Source organism: Calypte anna, chromosome 19, assembly GCF_003957555.1.
Source record: "Calypte anna isolate BGI_N300 chromosome 19, bCalAnn1_v1.p, whole genome shotgun sequence".
Taxonomy (NCBI): Eukaryota; Metazoa; Chordata; class Aves; order Apodiformes; family Trochilidae; genus Calypte; species Calypte anna.
This window is the reverse complement of record NC_044264.1, coordinates 8,104,189-8,124,346: the sequence shown is the minus strand read 5'-3', so window position 1 is coordinate 8,124,346 and position 20,158 is coordinate 8,104,189. Positions and strand designations below refer to the sequence as shown.

The following is a 20,158-nucleotide window of genomic DNA, read 5'->3' as shown; positions in this document are numbered from 1 at the left end:
GAAGTTGCCTTTTCCTGGCAGAGAAGGAGGAAAGATTTTGCTGAGAGGATGGGCAGATGAGGCAAAACACTGAAGGAAGGATAATACAGAGCATGGGAGATGCTTTCTGCAGGAACCAGCACTGGGAAGGCCAAGGGCCATGGCCACTGGTGTTGTGAAGAGGCTCACAGAGGCTCAGCCAACACCAAAAAAGAATCCTCGGTGAGCCCCAGCCACCCGGGAGCCCCAACACAACCATCTCTCTGCAGAGTAACCAAAAATCCCTCCCCAGACAAGCAGGGAGGACAGAATTCAGTGGGTAGCTAAATGAGAAGGAGCCACATTTCCCAGCCATGTGTCCTTCTCCTTGATTGACTATCCAGTGTTTGAAAAGAAGAAAATCCAAGTGAAGAATTAAAATAAAAGATGGGTTGGTTTTTTTTTTCTACTTCGTGGTTGGCTTGCAAGAAGTCTCATCTCATCCAAACCTGCCTCAGGATAAACAAAATCTTCTTTGCCAGTATTTTCAACCACAAAGATGGAAAAAATCAGAAAGGGGCTGGGGAATTGCTCTTGAGGAAAATGAAGCACTTGAATTTTAGGCTCTGGCTCCCCCATGCAAGGTAAGAAATGCAGCCAGCTTGCACGGGGGGCAAGTGCAGCCCCTTCCTGGGCTACCAGGGATCCAGCATGGAATTGTCAGGGTTGGAAGGGCCCTTAAAGATCATTTAGTCCCAACCTCCCAGCCATGGGGTTAAACCCTTCAACAAGGTGGGGTTAAATCTTTCTACGCCCTGATGGATTTCAGCAAACAACTCAGCTCAACACCTCTCTACAAACTGATTTCCACGCTTGAAGAGGCTGAAAACTTCAAAGCCTGGAGTGGAAAAAAAAAAAAGATCCAAAACAAAGATGAAAAAAAACAACCAAACAAAAAATACCCACCAATAATAACACTAATAAATGAGGCTTCCCAGCCCAGCAAGTCTGCAGCCCTTTCAGCATGACTAATATTTTCCATGTGAAATAATAATCCATGGCATTAAATGTCTCATCTCTGTGCACATGGGGAACAACAGGTGAGCTCTGCCCAAATTCATCCCTGAGCAGGACCTTCTACCAGGCAGCTTTGTGCTCACAATATGGGGAAAACAATCACTCAGGGAAGGTCAGATTCCACTCACAGAACTGACAAAGCTCCAGGTCCTCAGCACAGGATGCAAAATCCTGTTTTACAGCAGATCCTACAGCAAATCCTTCTGTGCAGCAGTCCCAGATCAAAGAGAGGATGGAGGGGGCGGATGAGCATCCATCCACAGACTCCAGGGCACTCCCTGCCTTTACCCAGGTGGGACAGTGGCCAAGAAGCAGCACTTCCAAGCCCACCCAGCCTCTCCATGCTGCCTCTGCCCACCTGGAGCCCCACACAACATCATCCAGCCCTAGGAGATGCTGCCAGGAGATGCTGAACCAAACCAAGAGAATGGAATAAATACATACAAATGCTCTTCATTTAGTCTGACAATAATTCACAGATGCCTCTAGCTTTCTTTAAAAAAAAAAAAAAAGAATCATACTCAAAAATGGGCCCAGAGTTTTCCCAGGGAGTTTTTCTCAGCAAAATCTTAACCTGTGGGCACTGAGCATCCAGAGGTTAAAGGCAAATCACAGGCAGGAGCCCACCAGGGAGTTATGAAGTTAATGACAAAGCAGAACGCTGCTCCTCACCAGCTGCTCCAGCCCTGGCTCCCTGTAACTCAAGCGTTGGTCACCACAGGGCTGATGGATGCAATATTGGCTTTGGTTGGGGCCACCAGCCACCTGGACCATCCTGTGGGGTGGGGGTCTTAGTGACCTCCCCTTGGACATCATCACTGGGATGGGGAGGGATGCCTGGGGTGGCCCCAAAGGGAGAGGGGTCCCCATCGTGGGGTCCTACCGTAGGGTCTTGCGGATCATGTCCTCATCAGTGATGCCATAGTAGGTGAGTGTCTCATTCCAGGTGGGGTTCAGAGTGTTGTGCAGAGTTTTGGTCCTCAGCTTATTTGCCTGGAGAAGCAAAGGAGATGGTGGTCAGCAGGACCAATGGGCAGGGAGAGAGGAGAGAAGGAAGCAGAGTTTGGGGATGAAAGGATGAAGAGGCAATGGGTGCTGCTCCTCTCCTGCCCCAGTGCCATAACCTGGGATGGTGCACAATGGGGTGGCCCAAAACCATCCCGAGAACAGCAATGAGAGGGGCAGAGACACAGCAGCTCCCTGGTACATTTGCAAAGCAATTCCAGCCTGCACCCTGCCTGCTGGAAACAGACAGCAAAATGGGGATGTTGGCAGACTGCAGCGAGAGGATGGAAAGCAAGAGAGATGGAAAAAATGTCTTTTCAGAGTCATTAAAAAATACCAATTTGCTGTTCTGGCTGTTTATTTGCATTCCTGCTCCCAGCACAGCTCCTGGTCTTGCCTGACTCAAAATAACTTCCTCAATACACGTTTTGTTAGTGCTGGCAGCTCCTTCCAGCACCACAGTTTTGCAGAGCAGGATGCTGGGGAGAGCAGTGATGCTGTAGCTGTTTGTGGCCCTGGCATGGATGGAGCACCCTGTCCCCTAGGTCAGGGGACATCAATCTTCTTACCCCCTGAGCCACCCACTTCATCCTGGGACAGAAGCAGAGTAGAAGCAATGGGCTGCACGATGGGGATTCTCCATCACTTCCCCCTGCCTGACATAGCAGCAGTTTTCCCTTTAATAAGGTGTAAAATCAGAAAGTTCAGTCTCTGCCTCAGCCACTGCTGGGCATAAGGAGCTGTCAGGAGATCAATACTTTAGGTTTGTCTCATGTATCTTTCCAGGAAGTTGCTCCATTCCCCACCTTTGGTTCCCCAGCCCCGAGTTAGGGGCAAGCAGAATGTGAAGCACAGGGGGAAGAAAAGAGACTGAATCTGCAGGACCTGGGGACCATCCTGCTGCTGGAATGACTGTGCAGAACCCATCCTGCCCAGGAGGATCCATCCACCATCCCTTCTCCCAGAGCAGATTTGGGCAGGGTGGTTTGGAAACAAGGCATACAGGCAGAGCAGGGAGGCTGAGGCAGGAGGGGACAGCAGGAGGTACCCTCGTGGCTGCCCTGGGCTCCTGCACTACCCTCAGCTCAGTGCTTCCCTCCTGCCTCCCTGCTCTCCATCACCTCCAGCAGAAATGTTAATCAATGCATTTGCAAAACGTGGAAATGACAGATAATATCACTGATGAAAGTGCTCCTGGCTCTCCTATTTCCAGCATGAAACGTGGTTAAAAACTCCCTGTGCCGCCCTGAACGTTATGAATTAATTCAACTGAAGCATAACAAGTAAATATACCTCCCCCCACAAGGTCTTTCCTTTAGTGTAAAATAAGAGTGCAATTAATATTCATAACATACATTTAGCATTTAAATTCAGCATCCCCATCAGTTACACCAAGCTCTCCCTACACATCAGTATCTTTAATTACTCTTTTTTCCAGCAAGCACTGAACCTAAGTAGATGGAAATATTCCCCTTATGTTTTACACTCTGCTTTATTATGATCTGAGGGGTTTTAAATGCAAAAGAAAAAAGGGGAAAAAAAAAGGAGCTGGATTGTTTATAGCTCCAGATCCTTTCACTTAGAGGCTTAATGGGGGCTTTTCTGATTGCACCCCCTGCACCCAAGGGTGGTGAGGGTTGCCACCCAGCTCCCAGGCAGTGATATTTCAGCCAGGCCCTTGCAAGGAAGTTTTTAGCCCAAATTCTTACCTCCTGGTGCTGCTCTCTCCTGCTGCCAGGGCAGGAGACTGGAGATCTGGCTGCAGCAACCAGCAGCCCCTGGTGAAGAGTTTCTCCCTGGGGTACCTTCTGGGTTTGATTTCAAATGGAAAGGCACAGTCCCAGGAAAGGAAGGAGAAGAGAAAAAGCATCTCACCTTACTGGCTCCGGGAAGCAAGTGCAACTTGACATATGGATCAGCCAAACCATTGTGGTCCATAGGCTTCAGGCCCTGGAGAGGAAAGAGCAAAAACCAGGAGTCAGGGAAGCAGCCGGATGCTGGATGCCATCTACTGCCACCCGTTTCCTTGGGATGTCATCAGGCCACAGAGTAATTCTCCAGTCTGCTCAGGCCTGGGGAAGGAGGAGGCTGTGGTAGGGGATCCAGGCTGTGAAGCAGAAGCTGAGCACCCTCAGTGTTCAAACATCTGGGGTTTGTGGTGAGGAGGGCTGGGGGAAGGCTCCGCACCCACGCTTGGGCTCAGCCGCAAAGCACCGCAGCCCCTATTCCAGGAGCTGCCTCTGACACTTTGATCCCAATTAATTTGGGGGTTAAGTAAATCAGTGCAGTGATTTTCAGGGTTTAAAATGACAGGCTTTTGTCATTTAATAATTGCTTATGAGCAAACATACACCTCTGCTGTTGTGGTGTTACTTTTAAGTGCTCCCAGAGGGTGTGATAGCACCTACTTACTCTCTTTTATAAAGGCAAAGCTGAAGGCAGGACAGTTTTTGGGCCACTGGAGGCTGTTGCTAGCTGACTGCCATGGAACTGGAAGGAAAATCTGAGCCCAAAGGCAAGGAAACACTCACTGCAGCCATTCCTGATGGATTTCCTATCAGAGCCTCACACCTCTTTAAGGATAACAGAGATCACATTTGTTACAGAGATGCTCTGGAGTTGATCTTGCTTTGGGCAGAGGGAGGAGACAAACCTGTTCCTCTTCTTAACAACCAGTGGGCTGAAAATTATCCAGGAGTGATGCACAAACCCAGCCCAAAGCCACAACTGCACAGAAGGCACAAACACCACAGGGTAGGGAAGCAACACAGGAGCATGAATAATGGAGCCTCATTTTCACCTGTCCTAGATGGAAATGATAACAGTTACACCATGAAAAGTCCCTGGATTATTTCCAGCCTGGCTGTGGGATCCCTGCAGGAGTTATTTCTAGGCTGTCTGAAGGCAAGAAATCCCAGGAGGGTTTCTCTGCAGAGGCACCCATCCAACCCTGGCTCCAAGCTGGGCATGGAAATCAGGCTGGGTGATGCTGGGGACTCATTTTTGCCCTTTTCGTGATGAGCAGAGCACTCAGTGCCTGGGATTACTGAGTGTGTGCAGCTGCCAGGGCTCCACCTGGCAGGAAAGCATCCTGAGGGGCTGCAGGCAAGGAAAATGGGAGAATCCAAGAGAGAACTGCTGGGGTGAATTGCTTCCATACTTCACACGTATGAAATAATGCACCCAGCTTAGCAGACAGCACACCGAGCCCTTTGGGCCACCCTGTCCCACCCAGGGCTCTGCCTGGGGGGTGAACACACAGTCCAGAGGCAAGGGAGACCAAATGGTGCCCAGCAAAGAGGATTTTGCTTCCAAAGCAGAGCCCAAAGGATAAACCCACCAGCAAAGAATGCAGAAGGAACAGCTCTGGTTAACTGTGGTGTCTCTGGGGAGATGTCCCAGGCCCAAGGGAAGAGGATGGCAGCAGGGGTGGGGGCTGCAGGTCACGGGCAGAAAAGGCAGTGAGGGGCTGGGCTGGTGCCCAGGCTGAGGTGGGGGGGGAATATTGGCTGGATGGGCACCCAAACTGCTCCCAGAGGAGCAAAAGCTCCTGTGGTTGAGGTGCCCGACGCTGCGTGGCAGATGAAATCAGAGGCAAGCAAGTAAATTCCCATGAAAATGGATGGAGAAAGACAGGCAGCTCTGTAATTCACCCATCAATTCAGTTCAATTAGATTACCTTCTGAGCAGGCTATTAAAGGCTTTTTTAATAGATGTGCTATGTAAGATGGAGTGACAGGATCCTGGAAAATGTCTCCTAATGTCACATCTACCTCCCTCCCATGTCACTCGATAGGGAGTTTGGCACAGGGCTGAATTTAGGAGAAGAGCAGCTCTGATGGCTCTGTCCTGTAAAGGTGGGAACTCACTCCTCCTGGGGACCCCCAGGCTGAGCAGTGCCATTGCATCCCCTGAGCAGAGAGCCCTCCAGCCTAAAGGTGCTCAGAGAGAACCAAGAGGCAGAGCAGGAGCACAGGGCTGGGAGATGGGGCAGAGGTTCCCATTGCTGCTCCTCCTGCCAGGACTGATTTGGGGTGCTGCCCCTCACGGCACGGGTGATGGAGCTGAGCCCGAGTTTCCTCTTTTCCCTTCCTCTACCCAACCCCAAAATCCCTGCTTGCAATCTGAAGTGGGATGCCCTGCTGCATCCCAGCTGCTGGCAGCTGCTCTCTGTGCCAGTGATATTTAGCTAATCAATAGGATTTAATTACCAGCCAGGCTAATCGGGCAGTCGATTAACACTCTGCTAGAGGCACGCAGAACACCCAGGAGATGGTTTCAGCCCATCATTTACCCCACAACAAACTGCCTGCCTGGTGAGCAGGTTCCCTGCTGCCCCCAAAACCCACCTGGATGCCTCTTCCCAAGCCAAGGCACCCCACCTGGAAATGGGGCAAACTCTGAGCTCCCACCCTGACAGCCCAGAGGAGACACAACCTCTTCAAGAGGGAAATTTCCCTGCAGTGCTGCAGTGATAAATATTGATGAGTAAATCCATAAGTAATGCTCAGTGCAGACCTCCAGTGCTGGGCTGCAGTTGGAAAGGGGGGGAACACCCAAGTGCTTGGTGGGGTGGAAACTCCCAGGTGTTTTCTGGCTGTGGCCATGGAGCTGCCTGCACAGCCACCTGAGGCTCACCCAGGGCACCTTCTTCCTGAAAACAGGAGCTACATCCCTACAGATCCCCTCAAGAATCACAGAGTTGTCACAGTTGGAAAAGACCTCTAAGATCAATGTGTCCAACCATCAACCCAGAAAAAACCAACCACCATGCCACTACAGCATGTCCTGAAGTGCTTTGTCTACATAGTTTTTGAATACCTCCAGGGATGGTGACTCCACCACCCTGGTAGGCAGCCAGTTCCTGTGCCTGACTACTCCTTCAGTAAAGAAATTTCTCCTCCTATCTGGTCTGAACCTCTCCTGGCACAATTTCCTCCAGTCCTATTATTATTCAGTCATCATCATTCTCTTCCTCCATGCAGCACTTGGGCTTTTTAAAGCTGTGCAGAACATGTACACATTTATATCCTGAGGAAACACAGGACAGCACAGGTCAGTGTCACCCCGGAGGGACCCTCCTGCCCTTTCTTCAGTCATTCTCCACCCATCCTACCTCAGCCAGGATGTGCTGGAATTCAGCAGGACAGGCAGGAAATCAGCTTCCAAATGTCCATCTGTTGGCACAAAGTGCCTGATGGAAGGGCAGATCAGGGAAACTGAGGCACCAAGTGCCTCTTTTCTGCTGTAAGCAGCCAGCCTGGGGGTAGCTTCCACCTCCTGCAAGAATGCAAACTTTTCCTTCCCTTTCCCAGCTCCACCCAAACCTGGGAGACAGACTGTCCTGAGGGTCTGTGAACACCCAGCATCTCACAGATCCTGCTGTGCACATACACCAAGAACCACCTCAGATGTCCCCAGGCAGCTGGCACCAGGGCCAAGCCCTGACATCCAGCACAAGACAGCAGCTGATGGCTGCAGAGCACATCAGTGGTGGGGCTCAAATGCTTGGATTTAACCTGTTGCTGATCCTGCCAAGAGCCCACCAACCCCCTTCACACATGCCAGGAGCTGCTAATGGGACTTGTGAGGGACATCAGCAGACATAAAACTGCTGGAGATTAAAATAAATAGAGAAAAGCAAAATGAATAAAACAAAAGGGAGAGGAAGGGTTGTTTTGGGGGGGAAAAATAGAAACACTCCTCATGTGGCTGAAATAGTCCAGGTTTGAACAGCTGCTGGCAGTGACTGAGCATCCAGGAGCTTCTGGAGTTGGGACAGAACCTGATGGAACCTTCCTGAGACATCAGGCCTGAGACACCACTAAGGCCAGCCCAGATCCAAAGGTGACACATGTCCCAGGATTGTGCTGTGGCCCTGGTGCTCCCCAGCCATCACATCTCCTCTCCAACACTACTGCTAACATCCACACAGCCCACGCTGGCTCCCGGGGTCCTGGCCCTTACCTTTTTGTAGTCAAGTTTTGGCAGCTTTCCCCGGGCGAGAGATGAAATGAGAGCGAGCAGATGGCAGTGTAAATAAAAGAGAAAAATGGGAGAATGAGAGCAGAATGGAAATGAACAGGAGTCAAATGCTTGAATGTCAGAGGGGCCAGGGGGGCTCTACCCACCCCATGGGATGGGATCAGCAACCACTGCTCCCACACAGCTGGGTGGGCATGGGGCTGCCCTGCCCTGGCTCTGGCTGCTGTGACATCTCACAGGTGCCACTTGCAGGTCTCCTTCCTCCCCCCCATCTGCCACCCACTGCAAACCCAATTAGAAATCTCCTCCTTAGCACCAAGAGAAGTCTGACCCAGGGGATTTGCAGGGGACAAAGCAAGAAGAAAATCCCTGCCCTGGAGATCTGGGTGCTGTGCTTGTCCCCTGGCCAGGAGCAGCTCCAGCTCTGCTCAGGCAGAAGTCCCCACATTTGTCCCCATCACTGCTTGAGGTCTTATTCCAGTTGGGGAAAACCCTGGGGTGGGGATGTGGATTCCCATCATACTGGGGCCTGAGGTGGGGGTACAAATGAGGCAGCTGGGAGAGGAGCATCCCATGAAGGCAAACAAGTGTGGGCTGATCCTCTGGGGGCTCAGCTCACAGCCCATTCCCCTGCAGTTTCTCCTGTCTTCTGCTAAAAACCCTCCAACCCAAGGTCTACAGGGACTTAGGTCTTCTATGAACCCACTGTGCTGGCCTGGAGCCTTCATTGCTCTGGTGGGTGAAGCAGAGAAGAACCCAGAAGCACTGTCTGCAGCCCCATAGGCAGAATCAGGACCTCTGCTTTCGCTCCAAAATGTGCAAAAAAAAAACCAAAAAACCAACCCCAAACCCTAATTACTTCAGTCATGCAGCCAGCAAAGACGTTGAGACAGAGCACTTTGTGATCAGCAGCATTTAACAGAACCATTTCTAAAGTGACAGCTGATCCCAGCATCAAGAGAACGACAGCATCGGGCTGGGTGCTTTTCTATAAAGCCTCAATAGCTGCAACCATCTCGTCACGGGGATGAGCAGATGTCTCCATCCTGCTGGAAATGCCCTGAAAGGCAGGGATGAAGGGAAGGAGAGGGCAGAAGCACCGGGTGTCGGGATCACCGTGTGGAGCTGGCAAAGGGACACCAGAGCCCTGGGTGCAACCTGGGGTTGGGTGGGGGACACCTGGCTGTGCCCATGTGCTGCTCTCACTGCTGCATTTTCTTGGCACAGCTGCAGCACCTGGCTGGCCTCGTGGGGTTTGGCAGGGCTCTGGTGGCCCCGTGGTGCAGGACAAGGGTGGGCAGCTCCAGGCACAGTCAGTCCTTGCTGTTCACACACCCTACCTTGGCTTTATTGATGGTGCAGTGCAGGGCATTGTTTTCTTGATCATAGAGCAAGCTGAAATCCAGAGTCCCCAGAGTGGCTGCAAAAGAGAAGAAGATGTTATTAACCTGCAGGGCCCAGCAAACACCAGCTCGTCTCCCTCGAAGCACAAAAGGAGAGGATGAAGATGATAAAGCAATGGCTGCAGGAGTTATAAAACAGAAAAGTGTCCTCCTGTGAGCCCTGTTTTGAAATGGGGCTTCATGCTGGGAGGCTGGTGGCCATCCCCACGTTCAGCACAGCCCTGGGAGAGCAGGGAGAGGGATGAATGGCTACAGCCAGCACAGAGGCTTCTCCTTCATGGGCTCTCACATGGGTCACCCCCATCTGCCAGCAGCCCCACCACAGCCAGCAGCTTCCCATCCTCCAGGAGCTGATGGATCCTCTCCAGGAAGATGAGGCATGGCCAAGCCCAGCTGTGGGCACATCCCCTCCCTTCCAGTGCTGCTGGCATTCCCAGAACTCCTATTTGTATATTGACACCTTCAAACAAATGAGCCACCAATGGGATCCCTTCCCAGCTCCGATTTGGCTGCAAACTGTAAATTAAATCCAGAGAGAATTGAAATACTTTTATGGGTAAGATGAAAAACACCAACAGCTTCTAATCAGAGCTGTGTCCCCATATGGCATCTGCAACCCAGGAACAGCAGCTCCTGGGATGGGACTGCAGGGAAGGGGCAGGAGAGCAGAACAAACCAGAAGAGCCTCAGCAGCAAAAGTACATTAGGTCTGAGAAATTCTTTCCCTTTGGATGATCTGAGCAAATCATGCTAAATCAAAGCAGAGGAAAAGCCTTAAGAAGCCACGTTTTCCAAAGACATGCTTTAACCTTCTCCAGGGCTCCCAGATCCCATTTACACACCAAAGCCTGGAATCAGAGAAGCACCTCCCCTGGCACGTCTCCTACCACCAGCCCTAAACTTCCAAGGGTGACTCTGGACCTGGCAACCCCCACTTTTCCATGCCCCCTTTCCCAAAAAGGCCTTGCCACCATGCAGCATCCCACCACTGTTTCCAAGGTAACTGCACCTTCCCACCACACACACAGGTTCAGAGCAGGGGGGGAAAAAAAATAAATATATATATATTCCAAAATAAAAACTAGGACAATTTTGCTTAATATCAAAGCAGGGGTTGCTGCCTGCAGGGGGTAACTTAGACAAACTTTATGGTAGGAATTAAGGTGCTTGTTGTTTTTTTTTCCCCAGCATCAATAGCCTCTGCAGCAAGGCACCCCAGGAGGCAGCAGATATTCATGGGACTGAAACATTCTTGCTGCAATTTCACAGTGATCTTTCAGTCCAAACACAAGTGAGCTACAGGTTTGCCTGTTAGCAAATAAAAATCATTGCTCTGGAGCAAATACTTTGCCTTCAAAGCAGAGCAAATATGCAGAGAGATTTCTGATGGAATAAATGTACCCCCCCCTCTTGCTCTGGAGTAATTTCATGGCACATTAGCTCCTGGTTTAGGTAAGTCACAAATAAGTGGGGTTTACCTGGGCTCAGGCATGATGGATGCAGCACAGGGTGAAGCCAAACCTGCAACACTTGGTGTGTCATTTCAGGATTTGACCCAAATGGGCAATTCCAGAGCAATTCCAGAGCCTCCTCCACATCAGACAAGGAGGAGGAAAACTCAGTGGTGTCCCAGAGTGCTGGAGGCTGCATGGTCCCTGCCCCATGGGGACATCACTGCCTTGCCCAGCAGTGCCAGGGCACCAAGCCAGGTTCAGCACAGCCCATCCTGCCAGGGTGGGTGTAGCAGGGGGCTGCAGAGCACAGGGGAGAGAGGCAAGGCAACAAAACTCAGCAAATCTGCCTTTTCCTTGGAGAGGGGAAGCTGAAGCCTCCGCTCCTCATTTCCACCTGCCCTTTAATCAGCTGCTTCCTGCCCTCCACACATCAAGCTGTTATTTTATTTTTATCACAGAAGGGGGCCTGTGGCTTAGCCTGCTGGATCTGGTGATTTATAAAACAGATGCATATATAATAAACAAATATATATAAGAAATATTAATACATATATAAAACTAAGGTCCTAGTGCTGGTGGTCCATGAGCACACCTCCAGCACCTTCCTCTCACCTCTGGGAGGGCAGGGATGGGGGTGAATGGCTCTTCCCAGCCCTTTCAGGCTCTGTCCCCAGCCCTGGAGGGGTTTTCCTCTAAACAAGGACACTTTGTGTTGCCAGTGAGTCTCAACTCCCCAGGAAGGGTCAGCCTTCAGCAGAAGGAGGTGGAAACATCAGCAGAAGGTGCTGTGCTAATTGACTGGCCCCAGGGTTGCTGGGGAGCCTGAGGAGATGGCAGGAGACGTCTTCCAGCTGGAAGAGCTCTGCGCAGGATCCAGCCCAGTGCTCCTGAAGTGGGGAGCACCCCAAGTGAGCAGCAAAACACCAGCATGGGTCTCACTGCTTTCACCCCTCCTGCAAACACACCCATCCCTGGCTCTGGGAATCCCAGCATCTCCAGCCAGCAGGATCATGCCTAAAGCCTCCAGCAGCCCCTCAGGACCCTCTGCAAATCAGCCCAATCAGCCTTTTTTGATTGCCTTCCCCCTCTCACCCCTCCTGGCAGCTGAGATGCAACTCCACTGTGCTCTTAATTATGGGAGCCAGTGCCTAAAAAAGAAAAGGGCAGCAATTAGACCGGAAGCGCTGTTCCTAGACGTATTTAACTCGACTGGGTTGTTCTGAACATTGCCCTCTAATCACACAGACTGCAAATAAAAAAATAAAAAAAATATAAATAAATGTCTTTGTCAGGCATTACAAAGGCAGCTTTGCACTCTCCGGGCAGCAGGCAGGATGTATCATTATTATTACAATTATTCTGCTCCAATGATAAAATAGCCATTAGGAGAGCTGAACTCATTAGCAGGTTCTGACCCTCCGTCCTCTCCAGGAGTTGGGAGAGATTGATGGGAAGGTGCTGGCCAGGGGCTGGAGTTAAACGTGGGCTTGAAAAAAGGAAAATCAATCTGACTTGCAGAGGAATGCACAGGCCCCTTCTCCCACTGACCTTTGGGTGTTTTGATTCATTCAGCAGGCCCAAAAAAAAAAACCATTATTAGAGGCCAGAATAATCAGCAGATGCATCTTGAGGCTCAGCCGTGGGATAGGAGCCGGCGGGCAGCTCGGGGCCCTGGCACAGCACCCTGCTTGGTGGAGCTGGCAGAAATTGCTTCTTGCTGACATTTCCCATCAGTGCCCAGGGTGACGGGGAGAGGCTGAAGTAGCTTCTATTTATACCCATGAGGTGAAAGGCAAAACACAAGGATAAATCCTGGCTCCTCTCCCTTGTCCTTGCAGCCTACGTGCCCACGCGGGGTGGCAGATCTCATCCCTTGGTGGCCTGGGACACCCCCCAGAGAAGAGTTTCTCATCCCAAGAGATGCTCAAAACATGGAAGAGGCACCAGCACTTGCTGCAACGAGCCTCAGCACAGCCCACAGAGGAAGGAACCTCAGAGAGCTCCTTACCTTCCGAAGTCAGGGAACCTTTTTGCCATTAGAAAGCCCAGCAAGGCTCTGTGCTGAGAGAAACAGAGGTGTGCACAAAAAAAAAAAAACAAAACCCAACAAACCACACTATAGAACTAATTAAAAAGAAGTCCAAAAGCCTTAAGTCCCTCTGCTTATCAGCATTGCTGCTCCCAAGATAATCTGCTCATGGATTTTGTGCCAGGGAGATCAGAGTGGAGCAGTAAAAAGGACTGCTGGGGATTGTCTGGATTAGCTCTCCCTTACAGAAAGCAGAGGTTCAGTAACCTTCAGACTGGGTATTTTTTAATGCACTATAAAAGATAGGCACCTATTCTTCTGTTGCTTTAATTTTCCTCTGCAATGGAGATAATTTTAAAGGTCCTGAAAGGCACCAAGTAATTCTGTGCACTTACAGCCCCATGGAAAATGTTGGTAAATGATTCCTTGGGAGGAATATCAATTATTTCCTGCCATTTCCAAGCAAGGCTGATGAAGATGGCTCTGGCAGGTGGTTGCATGTTCTCTGGCTTCCCTGGGTGGGGCAGCACCTGGTCCAGGTCCAGCAGCACATGATGGGGCAGCTTTAGGACTGACTCCTCCCCTGCTCCATGGGGGAACTGATCCCTGAAACCTCTGGTCCCAGTTGGCAGCATCCTGGGACTCTGCTCCATTGCCACAGGCAGGGCAGGACATTCCCAGTCCTACATAAAAACCCATAAGGGACCAGATCCAACACACAGGCAGGAGACCTTCCTTCCTCAGGAGCTCCACAGACCTGGCTGGCTGAATTCAGCAGGACTGGGGGTGAGGAGGAAGCACAACTTTCCATTCTTGCAACAGATCCCTGCCTTGTCATGGGTTTTTTGTTTAAAATCTGTGGCATTCCTTTTTTCTTCATTTTGGAGACACAGTGCCAGCCCTTGGTAAGCTCTGGAGAAAGGAGCTGGTTCTTTGTGAGGCTGGTTGATGGATGCTCATCAGCTCTTCTGTCTTCTCCAGGAGGAGTGTTCAGAGCAACATTTATCTGCTCAGAACAGTTCAGAGATGCAATTATGTTTTACAGCACTAAATGGTCCCTGATGTCAGCAGCAATTAGACTTTCAGCAATTTCAATTTAGAGATGGCCTTCAAATATCTCCCTCTCTTTTCCTCTAATGAAATACAGTCTTGCAATTAACAACCCCCCAAAATTGCCTTCAGTGTTAAATACAAAGATGAAAGATCTGGGAACCCCCTTGGGCTTAAGCCTGTTGGAGGAAGGGGTATCAGGGAAGGGATGAGGGTGGCAGAGCTGCTGCTGAGCATCACCCCCCTCCTGCAGGCCAGAACCAGAAGAATCACAGTTGGAAAAGACCTTTAAGATCACTGAGTCCAAGCATGAAGGTGAAGGCTGGAATTGCTGCTGGGGAGGGAGGAAGCTGGGCAGGAGGAGGGCCCCTCATTAACCAGCAGCTGCTTGGCTCCTTCATTAGCAGAGATGCTGGAGGCCACAGCCCATATGCTCCTTTCAACACTGAAGGCTCCTTGGAGGACCAGGAGCACAGAGATTCCACCTGGACCAGCAGGAAAAGGTGAGATTTCACTCCCCCACCACAGCACCTTCCTGAAATCTGGGTGTCCCATGGGAAAGCAGATAGGGGATAATCCAAGTCACCCTCATTAACACCCTACATCTCCCCAGGGTCATCCTCCAGTGAGTGCCCTGAAACCTCAGGTCTGCTACTGCCCTGTACACATTTCTTTGGAGTAGGCAGCTGGGGTCAAGCTTGGTTGAAAAAAACACACTCCAGGCTCTGCTGAAATCAGCAGTGGTTTTGTTTGGTTTCCTGAGTTAAAAAAAAAAAAAAGAAAATAAAAAAAAAAATTCTTCTTTTGGCCTTATCTGGATTGAAAAGACGATTCAAAGGTTATAAATAGCAGTGGCAGCATATGCTAAGGAGCTGCATTTCAGAAGTAAATATCCTCATATTTTTCAATGCACATCTCCCCTCCTCCTCCTGTCTGGCCAAAAGCATTGCCAGGTGACTTGCAAACCCTGAACCCTTTAAGACCTTTGCTCTTCTTTACACCTTTAAGCAGCCAGTAAATAATATCTGCATGATGGCTGGGCCTGCCTAATTATCTTCTTTGCTCAAAATTAGTGTCTTCCTAAATAACTTCTGTGGTGTTGCTTTCAGAGGCATCACAAGAAGCCCTGCACCAGTACTACTCTCAGCTGTAGCTTGGAGAAGTTGTTTTTATGTTGCTTGCAGCTCAGGACCTTTTCAGCCTGCTCCTCCCAGGAGTGAACTTCCAGAACTGGCTGGATTTGTGCACAGATAAACATCCCCAGAGCACCTGCAGGAACAGGAATGGGGCACCTCTTCCAGAAACCTTCTGTCAAGTAGAAGGTGTCCCTGCCCATCCAAGGAGTTTGGAACTCGGTGATCTTTAAGGTTCCTTCCCGCCCCAAACCAGTCTGAGATTCTGTGCTGAGATGAAACACCAGCTCCTGCTGCAAGCTGTCCCAGGCTGCCTCCCCATCACCCAGGAGAGGGGAGGGAGGAAACTCCAGCACTGTTCCTATCCTTACTCCAAAACCAGACTCAAGGGAATGGAGCATTTCTCCAAGGGCTAGAAATGTGCACATGACAGGAGAATTACGGCAGCTCCCTCCTGTTCCCTGGTGAGAGCAGCCAGGACAGTGCTCCCCCAGAGGGACCACATTCCTCCCTCTGTGCTGCTGGTACAGAGATTTCAGAGACCTTTCCAAATCTGCCAGGCACAAATTCAGGTTGGTGCTGGGGAGGGGAACACTCAGTCACCTCGAGGGGCAGGGATCTGGCTGGAACCAGGGGAGATGGGAGGAAAAACCCAGCTCCTCACAGGTGGCACATTGCCATCTAGCTGGCATTTGCTTATTTTTCTTGTGAACCCAGTTCCCCCAGCAGTGTGCTGCGTGGGAACCATCTCTGGTGGCTGGGGACCCCAGGAGACAGGGGACTGCTGCTGTCACCAAGCACCAGCCAGGGGAACCAAAGAGGAGGTGGGTGTCCCCAGGGAATAGGAGTGAATCCCCTCTTCCCATCCCCAAATCCCTGCTGGTCCTCTCAGCTCACAGAAGATGCCAGCACTGGTCCTACAGCAGAGGTGGGACAGAGGAGGCACAGGGCAGTCTCAAGTCCCTCTCCCAGAGGTGTCCCAAAGGCCCTGATATAGCAGAGGGTGCCCACCATGACCCTGCAAATCCTCACAGCTTGGCTGCTGGCAGGGCTGAGGGGACAGTCTGGCTCCAGGCAATTCCCAGTGCTCCCAGGGCCAAGCCCCAGTGTCTCTGCTCATTATCTGCTCCATCAGCTCCCCAGCCCTGCCTGCTCCCTGCCACTTGCTGCATTCAACAGGCTGCTTAGGGCTGCCCCATGGGGATCACACTTCTTTTCCTTGGCACCTCTACAGCTTCCCTGAGCACTGCAGTGCCCTGAGCCCTCTGTGAGCCCCAGAGACATTGACTGGAGCCTCTGCATCAGCCTCCTGGTGACTGCTGTCACCTATCTAGGGTCAACACCTGGGTCAGCAAATCCCCTGCCACCCCAACAAACCTTGGCCAGCTCCCTACCATCTCTGGATGGGTCCCATCTGGACCCAGCTCCGGTCCGGTATCCATCCCCATACCACCCTGCAGTGCTGTGGTGACAGAGCAACATCTCCCCCTCACCCATCAGCCTGGTGCTGCTGGAAACCCAGAAACACCTCGGGCAGGAACCATGACAAGGGGAAACCCAGACAAATGCTGCATTTATTTCTCCAGGCAGGGGCAGCTCTACTCCTCCTACCCAGCCAGCACCATGGCTTGGGTGTTAGGGGAGGGAAACCCACAGACAGATGAGACAAATGAGTAAGAGTCATCCTTTCCTCTTCATCCTCCTCATGGATCCTGCCATGGCAAAATCCCTCTCCCCATACTTCTCCAGGGGCTGTGCTGGGAACATCTCTGGGGAGGGAGGCAAGACACACTCCTGCCCAGCAAGCACCCAGTGCTGCACCCAGGCTCCATCACCATTCCCAGTGTCTCCAGAGGGACCTGACACCACCTAACACTGTCCTGCCATGCAGTCAGAGAGGTTCCCCAGAGTCAATTTAGTGCAGGTGATTAATGCAGCAGCCCTGAATCACCCCCTGGGAACACGGGCAGCTGAAAGATGCTTCCCAGCACAGCTGATGGCTCAAGTCAGGCTGCACAAATCCTCTCCCAGCTCCTGCCTGGGAAACGGGGCCAGCAAGCCCTTGTCTGGCTTTGAGACTTGGCTGTTAAACATGGAGGAGTGACAGTCTCATCCTGCACATTTATGCCAAGCAGTGCCCTGAAAGCAGCTGGGGCCATCCTGTGCTGTCCCCAGAGATGTGACACTCACAGCAGTCCCACCTCCCCGCTCTGCTGCTGTGCCTTTGCCAGCTGAAAACCCACTGCATCTGGCAAAACAGCCTCAGCAGTTTGCCTGACACCTGTTACGTTGTGAGAAACACTTCCTAACACCAGGCAGGGTGAGACAAACACCCCCTGGACCCTGGCACCAAACGGAGACACTTGCAGCATCGCCAGCAGGGCTGGAGGCAGAAGGCAGCAACATCCTGAGCAACATCCCCATCAGTCACCCCAGGAAAAGTGCTGCACCCCAGAGCCCTGAGCACTTCATCTCCCTCACACACCCCTGGCCCCTGCAGCCCAGTTGCTCCCATTCCTATCGCTGGGATAAGCAAAGATGATCTAATAATTAGAGCAGCAAATAACCCAAATCGGGTTAAAGTCACTGTAACTGCCTGGCTGGGACTAACACAGCTTAGCAGAGATGTTCTCCCCAGAGCACAGCAGCTCTCACCTCCTCCAGAGAGAGCATGACCCCAGCACCAGGGCAGGGAGAGAGGGAGCAGCAGTTTGGGGCTTGCAGCCAGAGCTGGGGGTGGTCAGCAGGCAGAGAAGGGCAGGGGGCTGGCCATGCCCCTTGCGGCCATCCCAACCTTTGGGGGAGCTCCAGGGTCTGGCACAGATGGCAGCAGCCCAGCACCGGGCAGGCAGGCACTGAGACAGAGCTGTGACATTTTGCACAGGGAAAGCCACTGCCTGCCCGGCGCTGGGCTGTAAACAGCTCAGCCTCCTCCTCCTCCCCCCCAGGACGAGCAGGCAGCCCTGCTCAGCACCACTGACTTCCCTCTCTTGACATCTCCTGGCTTCCAACTTTGTGCAGGATCAGACCCTGGGCTGAAGCAAGACCTTGTGCTTTCACCTGCCTCCAGGGAAGCAGCACTACCCCAGCCACTGCCAGAGCCAGACAGCAGCTGCTTTGCAGCCTGTGAGCTCCCCCGAGCTGGGTGGGAAGGACATTTTTGGGTGGGGAGGGGTTAAACCTCGCTGCAAACACCTGCATCTACCAGAACCAAAGCCTTCTGTTCAAACCCACCCCACCACCACCTCCATAGGATTCGTGCAGGGCTCTGTCTGCAACTGGAGAGTGAGGAATGACATGCTGGAGTTTGCCGAGGGAGAGGGCAGAGATTTCCCTGGGGATGTCATTCCAAACAAACCTCCCTTATCTGGAGCTGGGTGATGCTGGAGTGTATCTCCAGCTGATCAGCAGGGTGGCTGGAGCAGGCTGCACCACCCAGATGGATTAACTGAAGGGTCTGAGCCTGGCTGGCAGCCTTCAGAGGCAAGGAGCCGAGCAGGGATGAGGCAGAGAAGTGCAGCAACCACAACGGCAAAGCCCAGCAACTGGTGGCTCTTGGGAGACTTCCCCAGTTTGGGATCAGCGTCCAGCTTGGCTGCAGCAGGGACACTCCCAGGGCCTCCCTGCACTGGGGCCGTGCTGTGACAGCCTCCCTGGATGGACCAGAGGGCTTGGCACTGCTGCAATACAATCCCAGGGATGGACAACACAATCAGCGGCCGGGAAGGGCGCACAGCTCGGGCAGTAAGGTGGGAAGGGGGGGTGACACCAGCCCTAACACCCACCCTCACCCCCAGCACCCTCCAAACTCCCACAGCAACTTAGCAACTCACTGCAGTCGTCGGACTCATAGCCCTCGGGGTCCACCACCTCCTCAGGTGCTTGGCACTTGGCTGGCTGCTCGGCGGGTGTCGTCCCGTACGCCCCAAAAAGCTGATCCACATCCTCATCCTCCTCCCGGGGGGCCTCAGCGGGGCTGACCGAGGGCTGAGTGACAGCAGGGCGCAGGGCACCGCTGCGGCCGACGGCGGCGGGGAGCCCGCGGGGGAAGCGGGGGAAATAGTCGGAGATCTGCTTGATGGGTTTGATGGGGCCGGGGCAGACGTCAATAGCCATGTGCTCCTGGATACTTATGGTCGTTTTCTCTCCTTTTCGGAGTGTCATGCATGCGGCTCTTGGCGCCAAGCTCCCCCCCGAGAAGCCCGGACCGTGGGATCCGTCGAGTTTCCACCGGGAGGAAGCGGGGAGGGGGGAAGGGGGGCGGCAGGCGAGAGGGAGATGCTCCGGAGGGCACCTTAGGTGGTTCTCACACTCTGAGCCTCACGCATGCTGCTGCCGTCAGCTCTGGCTCTCGCACGGCCCCTGCTCCTGCCAGCGCTGCTGTGAATAAGGGAGCGAGAGGGAGAGACGGATAAGAGGCAGGGGGTGGGCTCTCGGGTGATGTCACCAGCTAGCAACAAAGCGGCACCCGGCAGCGGAGGAATGAGGGCTGTGGCCAGCCTGTCGCCCCGGCCACACAGCCAGGCCAGTCCCCTGCCCCTTCCCCGGTGAAGCCACGCCGTGCCCAGGGTGGGGGGAGAGGGAGGGAGCCGAGCAGAAGTTGGGTATAAGCTCACCTCCTTGTGCTCCTTCACCCCACCTCGCTGCCGGCGTGGGATGGGTCCTCACCAGACCTCTCCAGAGGGGGAAGGTCACGGCGTGGTACCAGCAGCCACCATCCTGTTGTGTCTCATCCCTGGTGCCCTGTGGAGAGGGAAACTGAGTTGTCCCAGCCCAAGGGGTCGTGGCAGCCCCCGTGGTCTCCTGGCCGGCTGTGGGGCTGTGCTGGGAAGATGCTGTGCTGCATGCTGAGCACGCAGCCTGCTCCTACACCCACCCCAAATGCTGTTCCCAGGGGCAGCATGCAGGGTCTGGCACCCTGCAGCAATGTCCCCTCTGGAGCTGGCACCCTCAGCAATGTCCCTTCTGGAGCTGCCTGCAGTCTCTGGGGCTGGGAACACAGCAGGGACTGAAGCAACACATGGCACTTGCTCCCAGCCCAGCCAGCACAGGGGGATGCAGCAG

At 52.8% G+C, this 20,158-nt stretch overlaps 1 protein-coding gene and 1 long non-coding RNA gene across 2 annotated transcripts in view; one reads left to right on the top strand and one right to left on the bottom strand.

Moving 5' to 3' along the window:
- DOC2B (double C2 domain beta) overlaps positions 1-19,471 on the bottom strand; it is a 29,160-nt gene extending 9,689 nt beyond the window's left edge. Inside the window, exons 1-4 of the mRNA XM_008492353.2 lie at positions 18,928-19,471; positions 9,366-9,445; positions 3,916-3,990; positions 1,919-2,028 (exon numbers count right to left, since the gene is read on the bottom strand). Of these exons, the coding sequence (XP_008490575.1) occupies positions 1,919-2,028; positions 3,916-3,990; positions 9,366-9,445; positions 18,928-19,258 (596 nt within the window). The 5' untranslated portion in view covers positions 19,259-19,471. The remainder of the gene's footprint in view (positions 1-1,918; positions 2,029-3,915; positions 3,991-9,365; positions 9,446-18,927) is intronic.
- Positions 13,643-14,672, top strand: LOC115599375. Its single transcript, XR_003988366.1, has 3 exons — positions 13,643-13,697; positions 14,366-14,464; positions 14,575-14,672. It is a non-coding gene; the product is annotated as an uncharacterized LOC115599375 (long non-coding RNA).
- Positions 19,472-20,158: the final 687 nt, after the last annotated feature.